Source organism: Scyliorhinus torazame, chromosome 13, assembly GCF_047496885.1.
Source record: "Scyliorhinus torazame isolate Kashiwa2021f chromosome 13, sScyTor2.1, whole genome shotgun sequence".
NCBI lineage: Eukaryota > Metazoa > Chordata > Chondrichthyes > Carcharhiniformes > Scyliorhinidae > Scyliorhinus > Scyliorhinus torazame.
In genome coordinates, this window is record NC_092719.1 from 31,577,476 (window position 1) to 31,603,461 (window position 25,986).

General features: G+C 56.1%; 1 protein-coding gene across 1 annotated transcript in view; it reads left to right on the plus strand.

Moving 5' to 3' along the window:
• Positions 1–25,986, plus strand: part of lmf2a (lipase maturation factor 2a) — a 70,721-nt gene that overhangs the window by 32,088 nt on the left and 12,647 nt on the right. Inside the window, exons 7-11 of the mRNA XM_072471245.1 lie at positions 11,280–11,414; positions 11,971–12,076; positions 12,781–12,877; positions 15,880–16,062; positions 16,796–16,964. Coding sequence (XP_072327346.1) covers positions 11,280–11,414; positions 11,971–12,076; positions 12,781–12,877; positions 15,880–16,062; positions 16,796–16,964 — 690 coding nt within the window. The remainder of the gene's footprint in view (positions 1–11,279; positions 11,415–11,970; positions 12,077–12,780; positions 12,878–15,879; positions 16,063–16,795; positions 16,965–25,986) is intronic.

A 25,986-nucleotide genomic window follows, 5' to 3' on the forward strand; every position in this document is an offset into this window, starting at 1 on the left:
CTGTGGCTGGTAGTGTGTCCGGGGTCCGGTACCTGTGGCTGGTGGTGTGTCCGGGGCCGGGTACCTGTGTCTGGTTGTGTGTCCGGGGTCGGGTACCTGTGGCTGGTGGTGTGTCCAGGATCGGGTACCTGTGGCTGGTGGTGTGTCCGGGGTCTGGTACCTGTGGCTGGTGGTGTGTCCGGGGCCGGGTACCTGTGTCTGGTGGTGTGTCCGGGGTCGGGTACCTGTGTCTGGTGGTGTGTCCGGGGTCGGGTACCTGTGGCTGGTGTGCCCGGGTTTGGTTACCTGTGGCTGGTGGTGTGTCCGGTGCTGGGTACCTGTGGCTGGTGGTGTGTCCGGTGCTGGGTACCTGTGGCTGGTGATGTGTCCGGGACCGGGTACCTGTGGCTGTTGTGTCCGGGTTTGGTTACCTGTGGCTGGTAATGTATCCGTGGTCGGGTTACTGTGGCTGGTAGTGTGTCTGGGGCCGGGTACCTGTGGCTGGTGGTGTGTCCGGGGCCGGGTACCTGTGGCTGGTGGTGTGTCCGGGGCCGGGTACCTGTGGCTGGTGGTGTGTCCGGGGCCGGGTACCTGTGGCTGGTAGTGTGTCTGGGGCCGGGTACCTGTGGCTGGTGTGCCCGGGGCCGGGTACCTGTGTCTGGTGTGTCCGGGGTCGGGTACCTGTGGCTGGTGGTGTGTCCGGGGTTGGGTACCTGTGTCTGGTGTGTCCAGGGTAGGGTACCTATGGCTGGTGGTGTGTCCGGGGCCGGGTACCTGTAGCTGGTGGTGTGTCCGGGGTCGGGTACCTGTAGCTGGTGGTGTGTCCGGAGTCAGGTACCTGTGGCTGGTGGTGTGTCCGGGGTCCGGTACCTGTGGCTGGTGGTGTGTCCGGAGTCAGGTACCTGTGGCTGGTGGTGTGTCTGGGGTCAGGTACCTGTAACTGGTGGTGTGTCCGGGGTCAGGTACCTGTGGCTGGTGGTGTGTCTGGGGTCGGGTACCTGTGGCTGGTGTGTCCGGGGCAGGGTACCTGTGGCTGGTGTATCCGGGGCCGGGTACCTGTGGCTGGTGATGTGTCTGGGGTCGGGTACCTGTGGCTGGTGATGTGTCCGGGACCGGGTACCTGTGGCTGGTGTGTCCGGTGTCGGGTATCTGTGGCTGGTGGTGTGTCCGGGGTCGGGTACCTGTGGCTGGTGATGTGTCCGGGACCGGGTACCTGTGGCTGGTGTGTCCGGTGTCGGGTATCTGTGCCTGGTGGTGTGTCTGGGGACCGGCTACCTGTGGCTGGTGGTGTGTCTGGGGTCGGGTACCTCTGGCTGGTGTGTTCGTGGCCGGGTACCTCTGGCTGGTGTGTTCGGGGACCGGGGACCTCTGGCTGGTGTGTTCGGGGTCGGGTATCTGTGCCTGGTGGTGTGTCTGGGGACCGGATACCTCTGGCTGGTGTGTTCGGGGCCGGGTACCTCTGGCTGGTGTGTTCGGGGCCGGGTACCTCTGGCTGGTGTGTTCGGGGTCGGGTACCTCTGGCTGGTGTGTTCGGGGCCGTGTATCTGTGGCTGGTGGTGTGTCCGGGGCCGGGTACCTGTGGCTGGTAGTGTGTCTGGGGCCGGGTACCTGTGGCTGGTGTGTCCGGGGCCGGGTACCTGTGTCTGGTGTGTCCGGGGTCGGGTACCTGTGGCTGGTGGTGTGTCCGGGGTTGGGTACCTGTGTCTGGTGTGTCCAGGGTAGGGTACCTATGGCTGGTGGTGTGTCCGGGGCCGGGTACCTGTAGCTGGTGGTGTGTCCGGGGTCGGGTACCTGTAGCTGGTGGTGTGTCCGGAGTCAGGTACCTGTGGCTGGTGGTGTGTCCGGGGTCCGGTACCTGTGGCTGGTGGTGTGTCCGGAGTCAGGTACCTGTGGCTGGTGGTGTGTCTGGGGTCAGGTACCTGTAACTGGTGGTGTGTCCGGGGTCAGGTACCTGTGGCTGGTGGTGTGTCTGGGGTCAGGTACCTGTAACTGGTGGTGTGTCCGGGGTCAGGTACCTGTAACTGGTGGTGTGTCCGGGGTCAGGTACCTGTAACTGGTGGTGTGTCTGGGGTCAGGTACCTGTGGCTGGTGGTGTGTCTGGGGTCAGGTGCCTGTAACTGGTGGTGTGTCCGGGGTCAGGTACCTGTAACTGGTGGTGTGTCCGGGGTCAGGTACCTGTAACTGGTGGTGTGTCTGGGATCGGGTACCTGTGGCTGGTGATGTGTCCGGGACTGGGTACCTCTGGCTGGTGGTGTGTCCGGGACCGGGTACCTCTGGCTGGTGGTGTGTCGGGACCGGGTACCTGTGGCTGGTGTGTCGGGTATCTGTGCCTGGTGGTGTGTCTGGGGACCGGGGACCGGCTACCTGTGGCTGGTGGTGTGTTCGGGGCCCGGTACCTCTGGCTGGTGTGTTCGGGGCCGGGTACCTCTGGCTGGTGTGTCCGGGGTCGGGTATCTGTGCCTGGTGATGAGTCCGGGACCGGGTACCTGTAGCTGTTGGTGTGTCCGGGTCGGGTACCTGTAGCTGTTGGTGTGTCCGGGTCGGGTACCTGTGGCTGTTGGTGTGTCCGGAGTCAGGTACCTGTAGCTGGTGGTGTGTCCGGGGTCGGGTACCTGTAGCTGGTGGTGTGTCCGGAGTCAGGTACCTGTGGCTGGTGGTGTGTCCGGGGTCCGGTACCTGTGGCTGGTGGTGTGTCCGGAGTCAGGTACCTGTGGCTGGTGGTGTGTCTGGGGTCAGGTACCTGTAACTGGTGGTGTGTCCGGGGTCAGGTACCTGTGGCTGGTGGTGTGTCTGGGGTCAGGTACCTGTGGCTGGTGGTGTGTCTGGGGTCAGGTACCTGTAACTGGTGGTGTGTCCGGGGTCAGGTACCTGTGGCTTTTGTGTCCGGGGTCGGGTACCTGTGGCTGGTGTGTCCGGGGTCAGGTACCTGTAGCTGGTGGTGTGTCCGGGGTTGGGTACCTGTAGCTGGTGGTGTGTCCGGAGTCAGGTACCTGTGGCTGGTGGTGTGTCCGGGGTCCGGTACCTGTGGCTGGTGGTGTGTCCGGGGTCGGGTACCTGTGGCTGGTGTGTCCGGGGCAGGGTACCTGTGGCTGGTGTATCCGGGGCCGGGTACCTGTGGCTGGTGATGTGTCCGGGGCCGGGTACCTGTGGCTGGTAGTGTGTCTGGGGTCGGGTACCTGTGGTTGGTGTGTCCGGGGTCGGGTACCTGTGGCTGGTGTGTCCGGGGCTGGGTACCTGTGGCTGGTGGTGTGTCCGGGGCCGGGTACCTATGGCTGGTGGTGTGTCCAGGATCGGGTACCTGTGGCTGGTGGTGTGTCCGGGGTCGGGTACCTGTGGCTGGTGTGTCCGGGGCAGGGTACCTGTGGCTGGTGTATCCGGGGCCGGGTACCTGTGGCTGGTGATGTGTCTGAGGTCGGGTACCTGTGGCTGGTGATGTGTCCGGGACCGGGTACCTGTGGCTGGTGTGTCCGGTGTCGGGTATCTGTGGCTGGTGGTGTGTCCGGGGTCGGGTACCTGTGGCTGGTGATGTGTCCGGGACCGGGTACCTGTGGCTGGTGTGTCCGGTGTCGGGTATCTGTGCCTGGTGGCGTGTCTGGGGACCGGCTACCTGTGGCTGGTGGTGTGTCTGGGGTCGGGTACCTCTGGCTGGTGTGTTCGGGGCCGGGTACCTCTGGCTGGTGTGTTCGGGGACCGGGGACCTCTGGCTGGTGTGTTCGGGGTCGGGTATCTGTGCCTGGTGGTGTGTCTGGGGACCGGGTACCTCTGGCTGGTGTGTTCGGGGCCGGGTACCTCTGGCTGGTGTGTTCGGGGCCGGGTACCTCTGGCTGGTGTGTTCGGGGTCGGGTACCTCTGGCTGGTGTGTTCGGGGCCGTGTATCTGTGCCTGGTGATGAGTCCGGGACCGGGTACCTGTGGCTGGTGGTGTGTCCGGGGCCGGGTACCTGTGTCTGGTTGTGTGTCCGGGGTCGGGTACCTGTGGCTGGTGGTGTGTCCAGGATCGGGTACCTGTGGCTGGTGGTGTGTCCGGGGTCTGGTACCTGTGGCTGGTGGTGTGTCCGGGGCCGGGTACCTGTGTCTGGTGGTGTGTCCGGGGTCGGGTACCTGTGTCTGGTGGTGTGTCCGGGGTCGGGTACCTGTGGCTGGTGTGCCCGGGTTTGGTTACCTGTGGCTGGTGGTGTGTCCGGTGCTGGGTACCTGTGGCTGGTGGTGTGTCCGGTGCTGGGTACCTGTGGCTGGTGATGTGTCCGGGACCGGGTACCTGTGGCTGTTGTGTCCGGGTTTGGTTACCTGTGGCTGGTAATGTATCCGTGGTCGGGTTACTGTGGCTGGTGGTGTGTCCGGGGCCGGGTACCTGTGGCTGGTGGTGTGTCCGGGGCCGGGTACCTGTGGCTGGTGGTGTGTCCGGGGCCGGGTACCTGTGGCTGGTAGTGTGTCTGGGGCCGGGTACCTGTGGCTGGTGTGCCCGGGGCCGGGTACCTGTGTCTGGTGTGTCCGGGGTCGGGTACCTGTGGCTGGTGGTGTGTCCGGGGTTGGGTACCTGTGTCTGGTGTGTCCAGGGTAGGGTACCTATGGCTGGTGGTGTGTCCGGGGCCGGGTACCTATGGCTGGTGGTGTGTCCGGGGTCGGGTACCTGTGGCTGGTGGTGTGTCCAGGGTCGGGTACCTGTGGCTGGTGGTGTGTCCGGGGTCGGGTACCTGTGGCTGGTGGTGTGTCCGGTGCCGGGTACCTGTGGCTGGTGGTGTGTCCGGGGCCGGGTACCTGTGGCTGGTGGTGTGTCCAGGGTCGGGTACCTGTGGCTGGTGGTGTGTCCGGGGTCGGGTACCTGTGGCTGGTGTATCCGGAGCCGGGTACCTGTGGCTGGTGATGTGTCTGGGGTCGGGTACCTGTGGCTGGTGATGTGTCCGGGACTGGGTACCTCTGGCTGGTGGTGTGTCCGGGACCGGGTACCTCTGGCTGGTGGTGTGTCGGGGCCGGGTACCTGTGGCTGGTGTGTCCGGTGTCGGGTATCTGTGCCTGGTGGTGTGTCTGGGGACCGGCTACCTGTGGCTGGTGGTGTGTCTGGGCCCGGTACCTCTGGCTGGTGTGTTCGGGGCCGGGTACCTCTGGCTGGTGTGTCCGGGGTCGGGTATCTGTGCCTGGTGATGAGTCCGGGACCGGGTACCTGTAGCTGTTGGTGTGTCCGGGTCGGGTACCTGTAGCTGTTGGTGTGTCCGGGTCGGGTACCTGTGGCTGTTGGTGTGTCCGGAGTCAGGTACCTGTAGCTGGTGGTGTGTCCGGGGTCGGGTACCTGTAGCTGGTGGTGTGTCCGGAGTCAGGTACCTGTGGCTGGTGGTGTGTCCGGGGTCCGGTACCTGTGGCTGGTGGTGTGTCCGGAGTCAGGTACCTGTGGCTGGTGGTGTGTCTGGGGTCAGGTACCTGTAACTGGTGGTGTGTCCGGGGTCAGGTACCTGTGGCTGGTGGTGTGTCTGGGGTCAGGTACCTGTAACTGGTGGTGTGTCCGGGGTCAGGTACCTGTAACTGGTGGTGTGTCCGGGATCAGGTACCTGTAACTGGTGGTGTGTCTGGGGTCAGGTACCTGTGGCTGGTGGTGTGTCTGGGGTCAGGTACCTGTAACTGGTGGTGTGTCCGGGGTCAGGTACCTGTGGCTTTTGTGTCCGGGGTCGGGTACCTGTGGCTGGTATGTCCGGGGTCAGGTACCTGTAGCTGGTGGTGTGTCCGGGGTCGGGTACCTGTGGCTGGTGATGTGTCTGGGGTCGGGTACCTGTGGCTGGTGTGTCCGGGGTCAGGTACCTGTAGCTGGTGGTGTGTCTGGGGTCAGGTACCTGTAACTGGTGGTGTGTCCGGGGTCAGGTACCTGTGGCTTTTGTGTCCGGGGTCGGGTACCTGTGGCTGGTGGTGTGTCCGGGGCTGGGTACCTGTGTCCGGTGGTGTGTCCGGTGCTGGGTACCTGTGGCTGGTGATGTGTCCGGGACCGGGTACCTGTGGCTGTTGTGTCCGGGTTTGGTTACCTGTGGCTGGTAATGTATCCGTGGTCGGGTTACTGTGGCTGGTAGTGTGTCTGGGGCCGGGTACCTGTGGCTGGTGGTGTGTCCGGGGCCGGGTACCTGTGGCTGGTGGTGTGTCCGGGGCCGGGTACCTGTGGCTGGTGGTGTGTCCGGGGCCGGGTACCTGTGGCTGGTAGTGTGTCTGGGGCCGGGTACCTGTGGCTGGTGTGCCCGGGGCCGGGTACCTGTGTCTGGTGTGTCCGGGGTCGGGTACCTGTGGCTGGTGGTGTGTCCGGGGTTGGGTACCTGTGTCTGGTGTGTCCAGGGTAGGGTACCTATGGCTGGTGGTGTGTCCGGGGCCGGGTACCTGTAGCTGGTGGTGTGTCCGGGGTCGGGTACCTGTAGCTGGTGGTGTGTCCGGATTCAGGTACCTGTGGCTGGTGGTGTGTCCGGGGTCCGGTACCTGTGGCTGGTGGTGTGTCCGGAGTCAGGTACCTGTGGCTGGTGGTGTGTCTGGGGTCAGGTACCTGTAACTGGTGGTGTGTCCGGGGTCAGGTACCTGTGGCTGGTGGTGTGTCTGGGGTCAGGTACCTGTAACTGGTGGTGTGTCCGGGGTCAGGTACCTGTAACTGGTGGTGTGTCCGGGGTCAGGTACCTGTAACTGGTGGTGTGTCTGGGGTCAGGTACCTGTGGCTGGTGGTGTGTCTGGGGTCAGGTACCTGTAACTGGTGGTGTGTCCGGGGTCAGGTACCTGTAACTGGTGGTGTGTCTGGGGTCGGGTACCTGTGGCTGGTGATGTGTCCGGGACTGGGTACCTCTGGCTGGTGGTGTGTCCGGGACCGGGTACCTCTGGCTGGTGGTGTGTCGGGACCGGGTACCTGTGGCTGGTGTGTCGGGTATCTGTGCCTGGTGGTGTGTCTGGGGACCGGCTACCTGTGGCTGGTGGTGTGTTCGGGGCCCGGTACCTCTGGCTGGTGTGTTCGGGGCCGGGTACCTCTGGCTGGTGTGTCCGGGGTCGGGTATCTGTGCCTGGTGATGAGTCCGGGACCGGGTACCTGTAGCTGTTGGTGTGTCCGGGTCGGGTACCTGTAGCTGTTGGTGTGTCCGGGTCGGGTACCTGTGGCTGTTGGTGTGTCCGGAGTCAGGTACCTGTAGCTGGTGGTGTGTCCGGGGTCGGGTACCTGTAGCTGGTGGTGTGTCCGGAGTCAGGTACCTGTGGCTGGTGGTGTGTCCGGGGTCCGGTACCTGTGGCTGGTGGTGTGTCCGGAGTCAGGTACCTGTGGCTGGTGGTGTGTCTGGGGTCAGGTACCTGTAACTGGTGGTGTGTCCGGGGTCAGGTACCTGTGGCTGGTGGTGTGTCTGGGGTCAGGTACCTGTGGCTGGTGGTGTGTCTGGGGTCAGGTACCTGTAACTGGTGGTGTGTCCGGGGTCAGGTACCTGTGGCTTTTGTGTCCGGGGTCGGGTACCTGTGGCTGGTGTGTCCGGGGTCAGGTACCTGTAGCTGGTGGTGTGTCCGCGGTCGGGTACCTGTAGCTGGTGGTGTGTCCGGAGTCAGGTACCTGTGGCTGGTGGTGTGTCCGGGGTCCGGTACCTGTGGCTGGTGGTGTGTCCGGGGTCGGGTACCTGTGGCTGGTGTGTCCGGGGCAGGGTACCTGTGGCTGGTGTATCCGGGGCCGGGTACCTGTGGCTGGTGATGTGTCCGGGGCCGGGTACCTGTGGCTGGTAGTGTGTCTGGGGTCGGGTACCTGTGGTTGGTGTGTCCGGGGTCGGGTACCTGTGGCTGGTGTGTCCGGGGCTGGGTACCTGTGGCTGGTGGTGTGTCCGGGGCCGGGTACCTATGGCTGGTGGTGTGTCCAGGATCGGGTACCTGTGGCTGGTGGTGTGTCCGGGGTCGGGTACCTGTGGCTGGTGTGTCCGGGGCAGGGTACCTGTGGCTGGTGTATCCGGGGCCGGGTACCTGTGGCTGGTGATGTGTCTGGGGTCGGGTACCTGTGGCTGGTGATGTGTCCGGGACCGGGTACCTGTGGCTGGTGTGTCCGGTGTCGGGTATCTGTGGCTGGTGGTGTGTCCGGGGTCGGGTACCTGTGGCTGGTGATGTGTCCGGGACCGGGTACCTGTGGCTGGTGTGTCCGGTGTCGGGTATCTGTGCCTGGTGGTGTGTCTGGGGACCGGCTACCTGTGGCTGGTGGTGTGTCTGGGGTCGGGTACCTCTGGCTGGTGTGTTCGGGGCCGGGTACCTCTGGCTGGTGTGTTCGGGGACCGGGGACCTCTGGCTGGTGTGTTCGGGGTCGGGTATCTGTGCCTGGTGGTGTGTCTGGGGACCGGGTACCTCTGGCTGGTGTGTTCGGGGCCGGGTACCTCTGGCTGGTGTGTTCGGGGCCGGGTACCTCTGGCTGGTGTGTTCGGGGTCGGGTACCTCTGGCTGGTGTGTTCGGGGCCGTGTATCTGTGCCTGGTGATGAGTCCGGGACCGGGTACCTGTAGCTGTTGGTGTGTCCGGGTCGGGTACCTGTGGCTGGTAGTGTGTCCGGGGTCCGGTACCTGTGGCTGGTGGTGTGTCCGGGGCCGGGTACCTGTGTCTGGTTGTGTGTCCGGGGTCGGGTACCTGTGGCTGGTGGTGTGTCCAGGATCGGGTACCTGTGGCTGGTGGTGTGTCCGGGGTCTGGTACCTGTGGCTGGTGGTGTGTCCGGGGCCGGGTACCTGTGTCTGGTGGTGTGTCCGGGGTCGGGTACCTGTGTCTGGTGGTGTGTCCGGGGTCGGGTACCTGTGGCTGGTGTGCCCGGGTTTGGTTACCTGTGGCTGGTGGTGTGTCCGGTGCTGGGTACCTGTGGCTGGTGGTGTGTCCGGTGCTGGGTACCTGTGGCTGGTGATGTGTCCGGGACCGGGTACCTGTGGCTGTTGTGTCCGGGTTTGGTTACCTGTGGCTGGTAATGTATCCGTGGTCGGGTTACTGTGGCTGGTAGTGTGTCTGGGGCCGGGTACCTGTGGCTGGTGGTGTGTCCGGGGCCGGGTACCTGTGGCTGGTGGTGTGTCCGGGGCCGGGTACCTGTGGCTGGTGGTGTGTCCGGGGCCGGGTACCTGTGGCTGGTAGTGTGTCTGGGGCCGGGTACCTGTGGCTGGTGTGCCCGGGGCCGGGTACCTGTGTCTGGTGTGTCCGGGGTCGGGTACCTGTGGCTGGTGGTGTGTCCGGGGTTGGGTACCTGTGTCTGGTGTGTCCAGGGTAGGGTACCTATGGCTGGTGGTGTGTCCGGGGCCGGGTACCTATGCCTGGTGGTGTGTCCAGGGTCGGGTACCTGTGGCTGGTGGTGTGTCCGGGGTCGGGTACCTGTGGCTGGTGGTGTGTCCGGGGCCGGGTACCTGTGGCTGGTGGTGTGTCCGGGGCCGGGTACCTGTGGCTGGTGGTGTGTCCAGGGTCGGGTACCTGTGGCTGGTGGTGTGTCCGGGGTCGGGTACCTGTGGCTGGTGTATCCGGAGCCGGGTACCTGTGGCTGGTGATGTGTCTGGGGTCGGGTACCTGTGGCTGGTGATGTGTCCGGGACTGGGTACCTCTGGCTGGTGGTGTGTCCGGGACCGGGTACCTCTGGCTGGTGGTGTGTCGGGGCCGGGTACCTGTGGCTGGTGTGTCCGGTGTCGGGTATCTGTGCCTGGTGGTGTGTCTGGGGACCGGCTACCTGTGGCTGGTGGTGTGTCGGGGCCCGGTACCTCTGGCTGGTGTGTTCGGGGCCGGGTACCTCTGGCTGGTGTGTCCGGGGTCGGGTATCTGTGCCTGGTGATGAGTCCGGGACCGGGTACCTGTAGCTGTTGGTGTGTCCGGGTCGGGTACCTGTAGCTGTTGGTGTGTCCGGGTCGGGTACCTGTGGCTGTTGGTGTGTCCGGAGTCAGGTACCTGTAGCTGGTGGTGTGTCCGGGGTCGGGTACCTGCAGCTGGTGGTGTGTCCGGAGTCAGGTACCTGTGGCTGGTGGTGTGTCCGGGGTCCGGTACCTGTGGCTGGTGGTGTGTCCGGAGTCAGGTACCTGTGGCTGGTGGTGTGTCTGGGGTCAGGTACCTGTAACTGGTGGTGTGTCCGGGGTCAGGTACCTGTGGCTGGTGGTGTGTCTGGGGTCAGGTACCTGTAACTGGTGGTGTGTCCGGGGTCAGGTACCTGTAACTGGTGGTGTGTCCGGGATCAGGTACCTGTAACTGGTGGTGTGTCTGGGGTCAGGTACCTGTGGCTGGTGGTGTGTCTGGGGTCAGGTACCTGTAACTGGTGGTGTGTCCGGGGTCAGGTACCTGTGGCTTTTGTGTCCGGGGTCGGGTACCTGTGGCTGGTATGTCCGGGGTCAGGTACCTGTAGCTGGTGGTGTGTCCGGGGTCGGGTACCTGTGGCTGGTGATGTGTCTGGGGTCGGGTACCTGTGGCTGGTGTGTCCGGGGTCAGGTACCTGTAGCTGGTGGTGTGTCTGGGGTCAGGTACCTGTAACTGGTGGTGTGTCCGGGGTCAGGTACCTGTGGCTTTTGTGTCCGGGGTCGGGTACCTGTGGCTGGTGGTGTGTCCGGGGCCGGGTACCTGTGGCCGGTGGTGTGTCCGGGTCAGGTACCTGTGGCTGGTGTGTCCGGGGTCAGGTACCTGTGGCCGGTGGTGTGTCCGGGTCAGGTACCTGTGGCTGGTGGTGTGTCCGGGGTAGGGTACCTGTGGCTGGTGTGTCCGGGGCAGGGTACCTGTGGCTGGTGTGTCCGGGGTAGGGTACCTGTGGCCGGTGTGTCTGGGGTTGGGTACCTGTGGCTGGTATGTCTGGGGTTGGGTACCTGTGGCTGGTGATGTGTCCGGGGCCAGGTACCTGTGGCTGGTGATGTGTCGGGGCCGGGTACCTGTGGCTGGTGATGTGTCCGGGGCCGGGTACCTGTGGCTGGTGATGTGTCCGGGGCTGGGTACCTGTGGCTGGTGGTGTGTCCGGGGCCGGATACCTGTGGCTGGTGATGTGTCCGGGGCCGGGTACCTGTGGCTGGTGATGTGTCCGGGTTTGGCTACCTGTGGCTGGTGTGTTCGGGGACGGGTACCTGTGGCTGGTGTGTTCGGGGTCGGGTACCTGTGGCTGGTGTGTTCAGGGACGGGTACCTGTGGCTGGTGTGTTCGGGTCGGGTACCTGTGGCTGGTGTGTTCGGGTCGTGTACCTGTGGCTGGTGTGTTCGGGGACGGGTACCTGTGGCTGGTGTGTTTGGGTTGGGTACCTGTGGCTGGTGTGTTTGGGTTGGGTACCTGTGATGTGCGTCCAGGGAGAAAGTAATTGGCCTGTAACATTTGCGTTTTTATTGTTTCTTCTTTTTCCTATTGGCCCAGGTTGGTCGCGGACACTACAAGCATGGATTATTGGCCTCACTGAGCTAGCAGTTTTTGTAACACTCGTTTATGGGACAATTCACTACTTTGGACTACGTGTCAACTGGGAGAAAAGGATGATAGAAACAAAAACAGGTATGAGCAGTAACAGCTTCAGATCCTTTCCCTGTCTGGCACTCGTCATTGATCTTAAAACCAAGCAGCAGGCTCAGCTCTTCAGACATCATTCTCCAGAAATCTAAATGCTTTATTATGAAACATTCCTTTCATTTCCAAGCTGTTGTCACATTTGTCCCTTTGCAAAATATATTTGCATTGGTGGAGAGTGGTACAGTAATGCACATAAATAGTAAAACGGCAGGGTAGGTGGGTTGGCCATGGTAAATTGACCCTTAATTGGGGGGGGGGGGGATTAAATATAAAAACAAAAAAATAAAATGCATTGCCTCAGAGGGTGGAGGAGCAAAGAGCAGCAGAGTGGGTTTAATTAGCTAGCAACGGCACGATGGGCTGAATGGCCTCCAGTGCCATATGATTTTATGAATAAAACTCATTACAATTTGAGGCATCCAGTTGTTGACATCAAACACTCTCTGGACAGGTACAACACAAGTTACATAAAGCTCCCTCTACATGTCCCAGGGCAGCTACAGCACTGGCTCTCTAACCACTCTCTTTGCTTGGTTCATAGTTTTCACTTTCCATGAGTTTACAAGGTGGCTGAAGATCGTGACTCCACTCACTATGTGGATCGGTGTGCTGTCCCTCAGCTGGGAAATATTCACATCGCTGCTCAGGTGCGTCTGTGGAGATATACAGATTCTTCTCGCTTCCTCCATATCTGCTGTTCCTGAAGGCAGGTCCTTGATTGATTTTTGCTGGTGCTTCGTTGGAGGATTTTTTTGTTGGTCGTTTTTGTTAGTGGTGTTCTTCCATTACCTTCCATTCTCAGGAGCATGGTGAGGAGACAAATCCCAAGTCTGCCTTAGCCAGAATAGGAATTGAACACAACCACGCTGGCCATCTAGCCACTTGAGCTAACCGGTCTCCAATGAGGGTTTCCTTGTGTGAAAAATGTGTCAGTCACTTTGCATCCTGCAAGCTCCCACAAACAGCAATGATGTAAATGAGCAGATAATCTGTTTTTTTGGCAATGTTGTTTCAGGTATAAATGTGTGCCAGATCACTCTGATCCACTTCAGTCAGTGTCCTCTTTAAGCTGCATGGGTGCACACAGCAAAGAAAAATTGGAAGAGAACATTGTGCCCCTACCTGGTCTATTTGTTCTTATTCCTGGTTTGCAACATTGCCCAGTTTACAGGGTTTAGTGTTGCAGGCCCCTCTGCTGATTTACTTGCTGTACACCCAATTTGTGGGATCCTGTTGCCCCAAACTCCAGCCCCCATTTGCTTGGTTCTTTACCCCACCCCCCAACATGCACACACAGTTGCACTGTCCCCTCGCCCCTTGGGTTAACGCTGACTCTGTTTCTCTCTTGCAGCTCTCTGATGGTGAAAGGCTTTATCGCCAAGCTCTGGGCTACCTCTCAATGGGCCCTGTTTGCTGTTGCTGCTGCTGCAATGTTTGCCGTTAGTCTGGTGAGTGAGGGCTGGAGATGGGATTCCCCCACTCAAATTTTGGTTCTCCGTTAAAGAAAAAAAAAGACTGAATTTCTATCATACCTTTCACCACCTCAAGACATCTCCGAGTTCTTAACAGCCAATAGAGTACTTTTGAAGTATAGTCATTGTTGTACTGTAGGGAACACAGCAGCTAAGGCCCTATAGACAATAAGATAAATGACCTGATAATTTTTTCTGATGTTGAATGAGGGCTAAATATTGGCCAGGCACTGGTAATAACTCCCAGGTTCCTCTTCAAAATAGTACCGTGGTATCTTTATGTCTACCTGAGAGAGGACCTCAGTTTAATGTCTCATCTATATGACAGCACCGCCTACAGTGCAGCATTCCCTCTATCACCCTTGAGTGTTAGCTTAGATTTTCGAGCTAAAATCTCTGGTGTGCAACTCTAATCCACAGACTTCAGAGATTCAGCGGTGACGGTGCTACCAACTGAACCACAGCTGACACAGTTTAACAACAGCCTTGAATTAGTGAGGTCAGTTCCCCACAACATGCCTGGGCTTCGGCATACCTGTTACCACCCCAGTTATGTTCTAACTGAACGGGAAGATCTCAGATTGGAACCCTGGCTCAAAAGACCGTAGCGTTTACTTTGATCCTCTGCATTTTATGAAAAAAAGAGTCACAGGGCCATTAATTAGTTTTAACAACTAGGAAAAAACATTTATTAAGCATGAATAGTTGGATTATGATACAATACTCCTTTACTCCCTACACTCTCCCTTAGCTTAACAAATAAACAGATTTTAAGGTTAACACGGATTACAAAATTCATCTTAAGCTACAATGATCCTATTAACACAGCCCCCTTTAAGCACACATGATAACTGTGGTCAGATACACGCTCTCCGCTCTGAACCTAAGTTAGTGTCTACGGTTTTCTCCTCCGGATTCCCCCAGATGATCGTCAAATGAGAGTTTCCAAACTCCACTCCCAAATAACGCTTTAAAATCTTCTCTGCAGGTGGCAGGGTTGCACAGTGGTTAGCACTGCTGCCTCACGGCGCTGAGGACCCGGGTTTGATCCCAGCCCCGGGTCACTGTACATGTGGAGTTTGCACATTCTCCCCGTGTCTGCGTGAGCCTCACCTCCAAAACCCAAAGTTGTGCTGGGTAGATGGATTGGCCACATTAAATTGCCCCTTAATTGGGGGGGGGGGGGGGGGGGAATTGGATACTCTACATTTATAGAAAACAAAAAAAATAAATTTTTTCTCATAATAATATTTTTCCTTAAGAGGTTTGCATTTCGAATTCCAGTTCAGATTTTACAAATGGTACTTAATAAACAGAGTATCCACACTAGTTTTAACAGTAAATCCAGTCCAGGATTTACACCAACCCCTTTAGTATTCCTTTCTCTTAACTGTTCACAATTACTTTAACCCTCAATTCCCAGACTGTATTCAAATAGCATTCCCAATTTCCTGGTTAACTGGATTGTTTCTTGGGAAGCTTGCATCTTTGCAACGCCCTTGTCGGGTCCAGTTTCTCCCAGCAAAGTTGAGTTGATAGCTCCCCAGTTTCCTGTCTCCAACTGCTCTGTCTTCCAGTTAAAGCTAAGAACAAAGGAAAGTCCTTCCTGCTAGAAAGTAGCCTCCTGTTGCTAAGCAACGACTTACTTCTATTTACTCTTCACACCATAACTCCCAGCACAATAGAACCACAGTTGGAACTTAACCAACCCCCACACATGCAAACAACTGTTGTCCAGCATGAATCTAACTATAGGTTTTACCCTTCCAGGCACAGAAACATTAAATTAAGCCCAATTAAAACTATGCCTTATTCCTAATGTTTACCAATAGAAATATAAATCCCTTAAAACTACCTTTGTTTTCCAAACACACCTATTGTCCTTGACATATTATTGACCCAGCTTACTCTTGAGAAAGTGAAGAGTTGAGATTGGTCATTTTCTAGTGGGTGAAGAACCATGATTTGGTTACTCAGAGAGAAGGTGACTAGATCGGATCTGTTGCTCCGAGAGAGGGTGGCAGGCTGGCATTGGGAACAGAGTAGTGAAATTGGAACAATTGGTTAATCCAATGAGAATCTGGAAGGAATGGATGAACCCAGACAACATGCTCAAAGTTGGAATGAATCCCAGAAGTAGTAACTGGTTCACGACCGGGCTAGACTCAGCTCTTTCATAAAAGATGGTGAATGTGGAATGAATGACCCAAAGAGTGAGAGAGACTGGAAATGTTTAAGGAGAAGTGGATGAATACTCAAGGGATCAATTTATGGGACTCAAACCACAGTTTACTGATGATTTTCAAATTTCTGGGAAGTTAAAAGTCAATGCAACAGCTCTCCTACTATGCCACAGCTAAGATTCTGCATACTGGTCACCACTTCATAGGAAAGCTGTGATCACACTCAAGGGGACAGAGGATGTTTACGAGGATGTTGTCAAGAATGGAGCAATTGAGCTAAGAGGAAGATTGGAAAGACTGTGATTGGGTTTTTTTGGAATATAGGAGGATGAGGAAGATGAGAGGGGATTTAATTGAGTTGTATAAAATTAAAGGATCTAGTTTGAGTGGGATATAAAGCACTTACCTCCCTTAGCAGAAGAGGTCAATAACCAGGGAAGGTAGATATGGACTATTAGCTCTGTCTCATTCTATGGTTCCTTGACTTTCTTCCTAGCCATTTACATGATGTAATTGGTAGAAGGTTTAGAGGGGAGTTGAGAATTCTTTTCACCCAGTGTATGGTAGAGATCTGGAATTTTGCTTGAAAGGATTATGGAGAAGAAACATTCAGCGTATTTTTTTTAAAAAAATATTTGGAGAGACTTAATGCGTAACCGACAGAGCTACAGATCAAGAGAACCCTCCCCAATCCAGCTTTACTGTGTTGTGTCTCTCCCACCTTCTTAGTATGGTATGTTGTTGATTGATTGCTGAGAGTTCAGGGTGCTGATGGTCTAACCTCCTGTCTTCCAGGTCCCATACACCTTCATCGAGTATGAAGCCAGCTCCAATTTGAGGCCTGAGATCCGGCGGCTTTATGATATGGTTGATCGTTACCAGCTGGTCAACTCCTATGGGCTGTTCCGGCGAATGACAGGAGTTGGAGGTCGTCCAGAGGTTGTGGTGGAAGGAAGCTATGATAGCCAGAGGTGGACGGTAAGATTCAAGCCAGTGAAGAAAGGAATGGGAACAGTGTGACGGGACAGATTTCAATTTAGCGCGAGAAGTCATTACAAAGTCGTACAGTGACTCAGCACCCACCCCACCATCCTTGCCCTGAGAGAGGGGTACAGCCCCCCTCAATCCTCACCATGAGTGAGTTCAACCCTTGTGATGTATGTGGAATACAACCCCACCAATTCACATCCTATGAGTGGGCACAGTCCCCCAAATTCTTGGCATGTAAGTGGGGTGATTCAGTTGCTCTAGGCCAAGTTACTGAGTGTCTTTAAGACAGAGATAGATAGGTTCTTGATTAATAAGGGGATCGAGGTTACAGAGAGAAGGCAGATTATGATTAATAAGGGGATCAAGGTTACGGGGAGAAGGCAGGAGAATTGACATGAGAAACCGATCAGCCATGATTGAACAGTGGAGCAGACTCGATGGATCGAATGGCCTAATTCTGCTCCTATATCTTATGGTCTTATCCCTTACCCTGCTGTTCCCAATATTGTAAGTGTGGTAGAATCATAGAATTTTACAGTGCAGAGGAGGTTATTCGGTCCATCGGGTCTGCACCGGCCCTTGGAAAGAGCACGCTACCCAAGCCCATGCCTCCACCCTAACCCCATAACTCAGTAACTCTCACTGGTATTGGCCCCTGGAGCCCTGCACTCTGCTCCTTCTCTTGTCTGATCCCATATTCCGGATGTTTTCCTTTTCTCAGGAAATTGAATTCATGTACAAGCCAGGGAACCTCAGCTTGGCCCCTCCTCTGGTGGCCCCGCACCAGCCCAGACTCGATTGGCAGATGTGGTTTGCTGCCCTTGGTGACCGCACACACAGCCCCTGGTTCACCAGCTTCATCCATCGGCTTCTCCAGGGAAAGAAAAGTGGTGAGTGCAGAGTATCTTGCACCCTGTTACACTGCACGTGAATTATTCGCAGTAACTCTCCCTGTTGCACTGCATGTGAGTTATTCGCAGTAACTCTCCCTGTTACACTGCACTGCATGTGAGTTATTCGCAGTAACTCTCCCTGTTACACTGCACTGCATGTGAGTTATTCGCAGTAACTCTCGCTGTTACACTGCGCTGCTTGTGGTATCCCTCACTGTGTCACTCGCAGTAACTCTCCCTGTTTCACTGCGCTGCTTGTGGTATCCCTCACTGTGTCACTCGCAGTAACTCTCGCTGTTACACTGCGCTGCTTGTGGTATCCCTCACTCTCACTCGCAGTAACTCGCTGTTACACTGCGCTGCTTGTGGTATCCCTCACTGTCTCTCGCAGTAACTCTCCCTGTTACACTGCACTGCATGTGAGTTATTCGCAGTAACTCTCCCTGTTGCACTGCATGTGAGTTATTTGCAGTAACTCTCGCTGTTACACTGCGCTGCTTGTGGTATCCCTCACTGTCTCTCTCGCAGTAACTCTCCCTGTTACACTGCGCTGCTTGTGGTATCCCTCACTGTCTCTCTCGCAGTAACTCTCCCTGTTACACTGCGCTGCTTGTGGTATCCCTCACTGTGTCACTCGCAGTAACTCACCCTGTTACACTGCGCTGCTTGTGCTATCCCTCACTGTGTCTCTCGCAGTAACTCTCCCTGTTACACTGCCCTGCTTGTGGTATCCCTCACTGTGTCACTCGCAGTAACTCTCCCTGTTACACTGCGCTGCTTGTGGTATCCCTCACTGTGTCACTCACAGTAACTCTCCCTGTTACACTGCCCTGCTTGTGGTATCCCTCACTGTGTCACTCGCAGTAACTCTCCCTGTTACACTGCGCTGCTTGTGGTATCCCTCACTGTGTCACTCGCAGTAACTCTCGCTGTTTCACTGCCCTGCTTGTGGTATCCCTCACTGTGTCACTCGCAGTAACTCTCCCTGTTACACTGCCCTGCTTGTGGTATCCCTCACTGTTACTCGCAGTAACTCTCCCTGTTACACTGCGCTGCTTGTGGTATCCCTCACTGTGTCACTCGCAGTAACTCTCCCTGTTACACTGCCCTGCTTGTGGTATCCCTCACTGTCTCTCTCGCAGTAACTCTCCCTGTTACACTGCCCTGCTTGTGGTATCCCTCACTGTGTCACTCGCAGTAACTCTCCCTGTTACACTGCGCTGCTTGTGGTATCCCTCACTGTGTCACTCGCAGTAACTCTCCCTGTTTCACTGCGCTGCTTGTGGTATCCCTCACTGTTACTCGCAGTAACTCTCCCTGTTACACTGCGCTGCTTGTGGTATCCCTCACTGTGTCACTCGCAGTAACTCTCCCTGTTACACTGCCCTGCTTGTGGTATCCCTCACTGTGTCACTCGCAGTAACTCTCCCTGTTTCACTGCGCTGCTTGTGGTATCCCTCACTGTTACTCGCAGTAACTCTCCCTGTTACACTGCGCTGCTTGTGGTATCCCTCACTGTGTCTCTAGCAGTAACTCTCCCTGTTACACTGTCCTGCTTGCGGTATCCCTCACTGTGTCACTCACAGTAACTCTCCCTGTTACACTGCCCTGCTTGTGGTATCCCGCACTGTTACTCGCAGTAACTCTCCCTGTTACACTGCGCTGCTTGTGGTATCCCTCACTGTGTCACTCACAGTAACTCTCGCTGTTACACTGCCCTGCTTGTGGTATCCCTCACTGTTACTCGCAGTAACTCTCCCTGTTACACTGCGCTGCTTATGGTATCCCTCACTGTGTCACTCGCAGTAACTTTCCCTGTTACACTGTCCTGCTTGTGGTATCCCTCACTGTGTCACTCGCAGTAACTCTCGCTGTTTCACTGCCCTGCTTGCCGTATCCCTCACTGTCTCTCTCGCAGTAACTCACCCTGTTATACTGCCCTGCTTGTGGTATCCCTCACTGTGTCTCTCGCAGTAACTCTCGCTGTTACACTGCGCTGCTTGTGGTATCCCTCACTGTTACTCGCAGTAACTCTCGCTGTTACACTGCCCTGCTTGTGGTATCCCTCACTGTTACTCGCAGTAACTCTCCCTGTTACACTGTCCTGCTTGTGGTATCCCTCACTGTGTCACTCGCAGTAACTCTCCCTGTTTCACTGCCCTGCTTGTGGTATCCCTCACTGTGTCTCTCGCAGTAACTCTCCCTGTTACACTGCCCTGCTTGTGGTATCCCTCACTGTGTCACTCGCAGTAACTCTCACTGTTTCACTGTGCTGCTTGTGAGTTACTCGCTGTTACACTGCCCTGCTTGTGGTATCCCTCACTGTGTCACTCGCAGTAACTCTCGCTGTTTCACTGCCCTGCTTGTGGTATCCCTCACTGTGTCTCTCGCAGTAACTCTCCCTGTTACACTGCCCTGCTTGTGGTATCCCTCACTGTGTCACTCGCAGTAACTCTCACTGTTTCACTGTGCTGCTTGTGAGTTACTCGCTGTTACACTGCCCTGCTTGTGGTATCCCCCACTGTTACTCGCAGTAACTCACCCTGTTACACTGCGCTGCTTGTGGTATACCTCACTGTGTCACTCGCAGTAACTCTCGCTGTTTCACTGCCCTGCTTGTGGTATCCCTCACTGTGTCACTCACAGTAACTCTCCCTGTTACACTGCGCTGCTTGTGGTATCCCTCACTGTGCCACTCGCAGTAACTCGCGCTGTTTCACTGTCCTGCTTGTGGTATCCCTCACTGTGTCACTCACAGTAACTCTCCCTGTTACACTGCGCTGCTTGTGGCATCCCTCACTGTGTCACTCGCAGTAACTCTCCCTGTTACACTGCCCTGCTTGTGGTATCCCTCACAGTGTCACTCACAGTAACTCTCCCTGTTACACTGCCCTGCTTGTGGTATCCCTCACTGTGTCACTCACAGTAACTCTCCCTGTTACACTGCGCTGCTTGTGGTATCCCTCACTGTGTCACTCGCAGTAACTCTCGCTGTTACACTGCGCTGCTTGTGGTATCCCTCACTGTGTCACTCGCAGTAACTCTCCCTGTTACACTGCGCTGCTTGTGGTATCCCTCACTGTGTCACTCGCAGTAACTCTCGCTGTTACACTGCGCTGCTTGTGGTATCCCTCACTGTGTCACTCGCAGTAACTCTCGCTGTTACACTGCGCTGCTTGTGGTATCCCTCACTGTGTCACTCGCAGTAACTCTCGCTGTTTCACTGCACTGCTTGTGGTATCCCTCACTGTTACTCGCAGTAACTCTCCCTGTTACACTGCCCTGCTTGTGGTATCCCTCACTGTCTCTTTCGCAGTAACTCTCCCTGTTACACTGCCCTGCTTGTGGTATCCCTCACTGTGTCACACGCAGTAACTCTCCCTGTTACACTGCGCTGCTTGTGGTATCCCTCACTGTGTCACTCACAGTAACTCTCCCTGTTACACTGCGCTGCTTGTGGTATCCCTCACTGTGTCTCTCGCAGTAACTCACCCTGTTACACTGCCCTGCTTCTGGTATCCCTCACTGTGTCTCTCGCAGTAACTCACCCTGTTACACTGCGCTGTTTGTGGTATCCCTCACTGTGTCACTCGCAGTAACTCTCACTGTTTCACTGCGCTGCTTGTGGTATCCCTCACTGTGTCACTCGCAGTAACTCTCGCTGTTACACTGCGCTGTTTGTGGTATCCCTCACTGTCTCTCTCGCAGTAACTCTCCCTGTTACACTGCGCTGCTTGTGGTATCCCTCACTGTGTCTCTCGCAGTAACTCTCGCTGTTACACTGCGCTGCTTGTGGTATCCCTCACAGTGTCTCTTGCAGTAACGCTCCCTGTTACACTGTCCTGCTTGTGGTATCCCTCACTGTGTCACTCGCAGTAACTCTCGCTGTTACACTGCGCTGCTTGTGGTATCCCTCACTGTGTCACTCGCAGTAACTCTCCCTGTTACACTGCCCTGCTTGTGGTATCCCTCACTGTGTCACTCGCAGTAACTCTCCCTGTTTCACTGCGCTGCTTGTGGTATCCCTCACTGTTACTCGCAGTAACTCTCCCTGTTACACTGCGCTGCTTGTGGTATCCCTCACTGTGTCACTCGCAGTAACTCTCCCTGTTACACTGCCCTGCTTGTGGTATCCCTCACTGTGTCACTCGCAGTAACTCTCCCTGTTACACTGCGCTGCTTGTGGTATCCCTCACTGTGTCTCTAGCAGTAACTCTCCCTGTTACACTGTCCTGCTTGCGGTATCCCTCACTGTGTCTCTCGCAGTAACTCTCCCTGTTACACTGCCCTGCATGTGGTATCCCTCACTGTGTCACTCACAGTAACTCTCCCTGTTACACTGCCCTGCTTGTGGTATCCCTCACTGTCTCTCTCGCAGTAACTCTCCCTGTTACACTGTCCTGCTTGCGGTATCCCTCACTGTGTCTCTCGCAGTAACTCTCCCTGTTACACTGCCCTGCTTGTGGTATCCCTCACTGTGTCACTCGCAGTCACTCTCCCTGTTTCACTGCGCTGCTTGTGGTATCCCTCACTGTTACTCGCAGTAACTCTCCCTGTTACACTGCGCTGCTTGTGGTATCCCTCACTGTGTCACTCGCAGTAACTCTCGCTGTTACACTGCGCTGCTTGTGGTATCCCTCACTGTGTCACTCGCAGTAACTCTCCCTGTTACACTGCGCTGCTTGTGGTATCCCTCACTGTGTCACTCGCAGTAACTCTCACTGTTTCACTGTGCTGCTTGTGAGTTACTCGCTGTTACACTGCCCTGCTTGTGGTATCCCTCACTGTGTCACTCGCAGTAACTCTCGCTGTTTCACTGCCCTGCTTGTGGTATCCCTCACTGTGTCACTCACAGTAACTCTCCCTGTAACACTGCGCGGCTTGTGGTATCCCTGACTGTTACTCGCAGTAACTCTCGCTGTTACACTGCGCTGCTTGTGGTATCCCTCACTGTGTCACTCGCAGTAACTCTCGCTGTTACACTGCGCTGCTTGTGGTATCCCTCACTGTCTCTCTCGCAGCAACTCTCCCTGTTACACTGCCCTGCTTGTGGTATCCCTCACTGTGTCACTCGCAGTAACTCTCCCTGTTACACTGCGCTGCTTGTGGTATCCCTCACTGTCTCTCTCGCAGTAACTCTCCCTGTTTCACTGCCCTGCTTGTGGTATCCCTCACTGTGTCACTCGCAGTAACTCTCACTGTTACACTGCCCTGCTTGTGGTATCCCTCACTGTGTCTCTCGCAGTAACGCTCCCTGTTACACTGCCCTGCTTGTGGTATCCCTCACTGTGTCACTCTCAGTAACTCTCCCTGTTACACTGCGCTGCTTGTGGTATCCCTCACTGTGTCACTCGCAGTAACTCTCCCTGTTACACTGCGCTGCTTGTGGTATCCCTCACTGTCTCTCTCGCAGTAACTCACCCTGTTATACTGCCCTGCTTGTGGTATCCCTCACTGTCTCTCTCGCAGTAACTCTCCCTGTTACACTGCACTGCTTGTGGTATCCCTCACTGTGTCACTCGCAGTAACTCTCCCTGTTACACTGCGCTGCTTGTGGTATCCCTCACTGTCTCTCTCGCAGTAGCTCTCCCTGTTACACTGCCTGCTTGTGGTATCCCTCACTGTTACTCGCAGTAACTCTCCCTGTTACACTGCGCTGCTTGTGGTATCCCTCACTGTGTCACTCGCAGTAACTCTCCCTGTTACACTGCCCTGCTTGTGGTATCCCTCACTGTCTCTCTCGCAGTAACTCTCCCTGTTACACTGCCCTGCTTGTGGTATCCCTCACTGTGTCACTCGCAGTAACTCTCCCTGTTACACTGCGCTGCTTGTGGTATCCCTCACTGTGTCACTCGCAGTAACTCTCGCTGTTACACTGCGCTGCTTGTGCTATCCCTCACTGTGTCACTCGCAGTAACTCTCCCTGTTTCACTGCGCTGCTTGTGGTATCCCTCACTGTCTCTCTCGCAGCAACTCTCCCTGTTACACTGCCCTGCTTGTGGTATCCCTCACTGTGTCACTCGCAGTAACTCTCCCTGTTACACTGCGCTGCTTGTGGTATCCCTCACTGTCTCTCTCGCAGTAACTCTCCCTGTTACACTGCCCTGCTTGTGGTATCCCTCACTGTGTCACACGCAGTAACTCTCCCTGTTACACTGCGCTGCTTGTGGTATCCCTCACTGTGTCACTCACAGTAACTCTCCCTGTTACACTGCGCTGCTTGTGGTATCCCTCACTGTGTCTCTCGCAGTAACTCACCCTGTTACACTGCCCTGCTTCTGGTATCCCTCACCGTGTCTCTCGCAGTAACTCACCCTGTTACACTGCGCTGTTTGTGGTATCCCTCACTGTGTCACTCGCAGTAACTCTCACTGTTTCACTGCGCTGCTTGTGGTATCCCTCACTGTGTCACTCGCAGTAACTCTCGCTGTTACACTGCGCTGTTTGTGGTATCCCTCACTGTCTCTCTCGCAGTAACTCTCCCTGTTACACTGCGCTGCTTGTGGTATCCCTCACTGTGTCTCTCGCAGTAACTCTCGCTGTTACACTGCGCTGCTTGTGGTATCCCTCACTGTGTCACTCGCAGTAACTCTCCCTGTTACACTGCCCTGCTTGTGGTATCCCTCACTGTGTCACTCGCAGTAACTCTCCCTGTTTCACTGCGCTGCTTGTGGTATCCCTCACTGTTACTCGCAGTAACTCTCCCTGTTACACTGCGCTGCTTGTGGTATCCCTCACTGTGTCACTCGCAGTAACTCTCCCTGTTACACTGCCCTGCTTGTGGTATCCCTCACTGTGTCACTCGCAGTAACTCTCCCTGTTACACTGCGCTGCTTGTGGTATCCCTCACTGTGTCTCTAGCAGTAACTCTCCCTGTTACACTGTCCTGCTTGCGGTATCCCTCACTGTGTCTCTCGCAGTAACTCTCCCTGTTACACTGCCCTGCATGTGGTATCCCTCACTGTGTCACTCACAGTAACTCTCCCTGTTACACTGCCCTGCTTGTGGTATCCCTCACTGTCTCTCTCGCAGTAACTCTCCCTGTTACACTGTCCTGCTTGCGGTATCCCTCACTGTGTCTCTCGCAGTAACTCTCCCTGTTACACTGCCCTGCTTGTGGTATCCCTCACTGTGTCACTCGCAGTCACTCTCCCTGTTTCACTGCGCTGCTTGTGGTATCCCTCACTGTTACTCGCAGTAACTCTCGCTGTTACACTGCGCTGCTTGTGGTATCCCTCACTGTGTCACTCGCAGTAACTCTCCCTGTTACACTGCGCTGCTTGTGGTATCCCTCACTGTGTCACTCGCAGTAACTCTCACTGTTTCACTGTGCTGCTTGTGAGTTACTCGCTGTTACACTGCCCTGCTTGTGGTATCCCTCACTGTGTCACTCGCAGTAACTCTCGCTGTTTCACTGCCCTGCTTGTGGTATCCCTCACTGTGTCACTCACAGTAACTCTCCCTGTAACACTGCGCGGCTTTAGTATCCCTGACTGTTACTCGCAGTAACTCTCGCTGTTACACTGCGCTGCTTGTGGTATCCCTCACTGTGTCACTCGCAGTAACTCTCGCTGTTACACTGCGCTGCTTGTGGTATCCCTCACTGTCTCTCTCGCAGCAACTCTCCCTGTTACACTGCCCTGCTTGTGGTATCCCTCACTGTGTCACTCGCAGTAACTCTCCCTGTTACACTGCGCTGCTTGTGGTATCCCTCACTGTCTCTCTCGCAGTAACTCTCCCTGTTTCACTGCCCTGCTTGTGGTATCCCTCACTGTGTCACTCGCAGTAACTCTCACTGTTACACTGCCCTGCTTGTGGTATCCCTCACTGTGTCTCTCGCAGTAACGCTCCCTGTTACACTGCCCTGCTTGTGGTATCCCTCACTGTGTCACTCTCAGTAACTCTCCCTGTTACACTGCGCTGCTTGTGGTATCCCTCACTGTGTCACTCGCAGTAACTCTCCCTGTTACACTGCGCTGCTTGTGGTATCCCTCACTGTCTCTCTCGCAGTAACTCACCCTGTTATACTGCCCTGCTTGTGGTATCCCTCACTGTCTCTCTCGCAGTAACTCTCCCTGTTACACTGCACTGCTTGTGGTATCCCTCACTGTGTCACTCGCAGTAACTCTCCCTGTTACACTGCGCTGCTTGTGGTATCCCTCACTGTCTCTCTCGCAGTAGCTCTCCCTGTTACACTGCCTGCTTGTGGTATCCCTCACTGTTACTCGCAGTAACTCTCCCTGTTACACTGCGCTGCTTGTGGTATCCCTCACTGTGTCACTCGCAGTAACTCTCCCTGTTACACTGCCCTGCTTGTGGTATCCCTCACTGTCTCTCTCGCAGTAACTCTCCCTGTTACACTGCCCTGCTTGTGGTATCCCTCACTGTGTCACTCGCAGTAACTCTCCCTGTTACACTGCGCTGCTTGTGGTATCCCTCACTGTGTCACTCGCAGTAACTCTCGCTGTTACACTGCGCTGCTTGTGCTATCCCTCACTGTGTCACTCGCAGTAACTCTCCCTGTTTCACTGCGCTGCTTGTGGTATCCCTCACTGTCTCTCTCGCAGCAACTCTCCCTGTTACACTGCCCTGCTTGTGGTATCCCTCACTGTGTCACTCGCAGTAACTCTCCCTGTTACACTGCGCTGCTTGTGGTATCCCTCACTGTCTCTCTCGCAGTAACTCTCCCTGTTACACTGCCCTGCTTGTGGTATCCCTCACTGTGTCACTCGCAGTAACTCTCACTGTTACACTGCCCTGCTTGTGGTATCCCTCACTGTGTCTCTTGCAGTAACGCTCCCTGTTACACTGCCCTGCTTGTGGTATCCCTCACTGTGTCACTCGCAGTAACTCTCCCTGTTACACTGCGCTGCTTGTGGTATCCCTCACTGTGTCACTCGCAATAACTCTCCCTGTTACACTGCGCTGCTTGTGGTATCCCTCACTGTGTCTCTCGCAGTAACTCTCCCTGTTACACTGCGATGCTTGTGGTATCCCTCACTGTCTCTCTCTCAGTAAC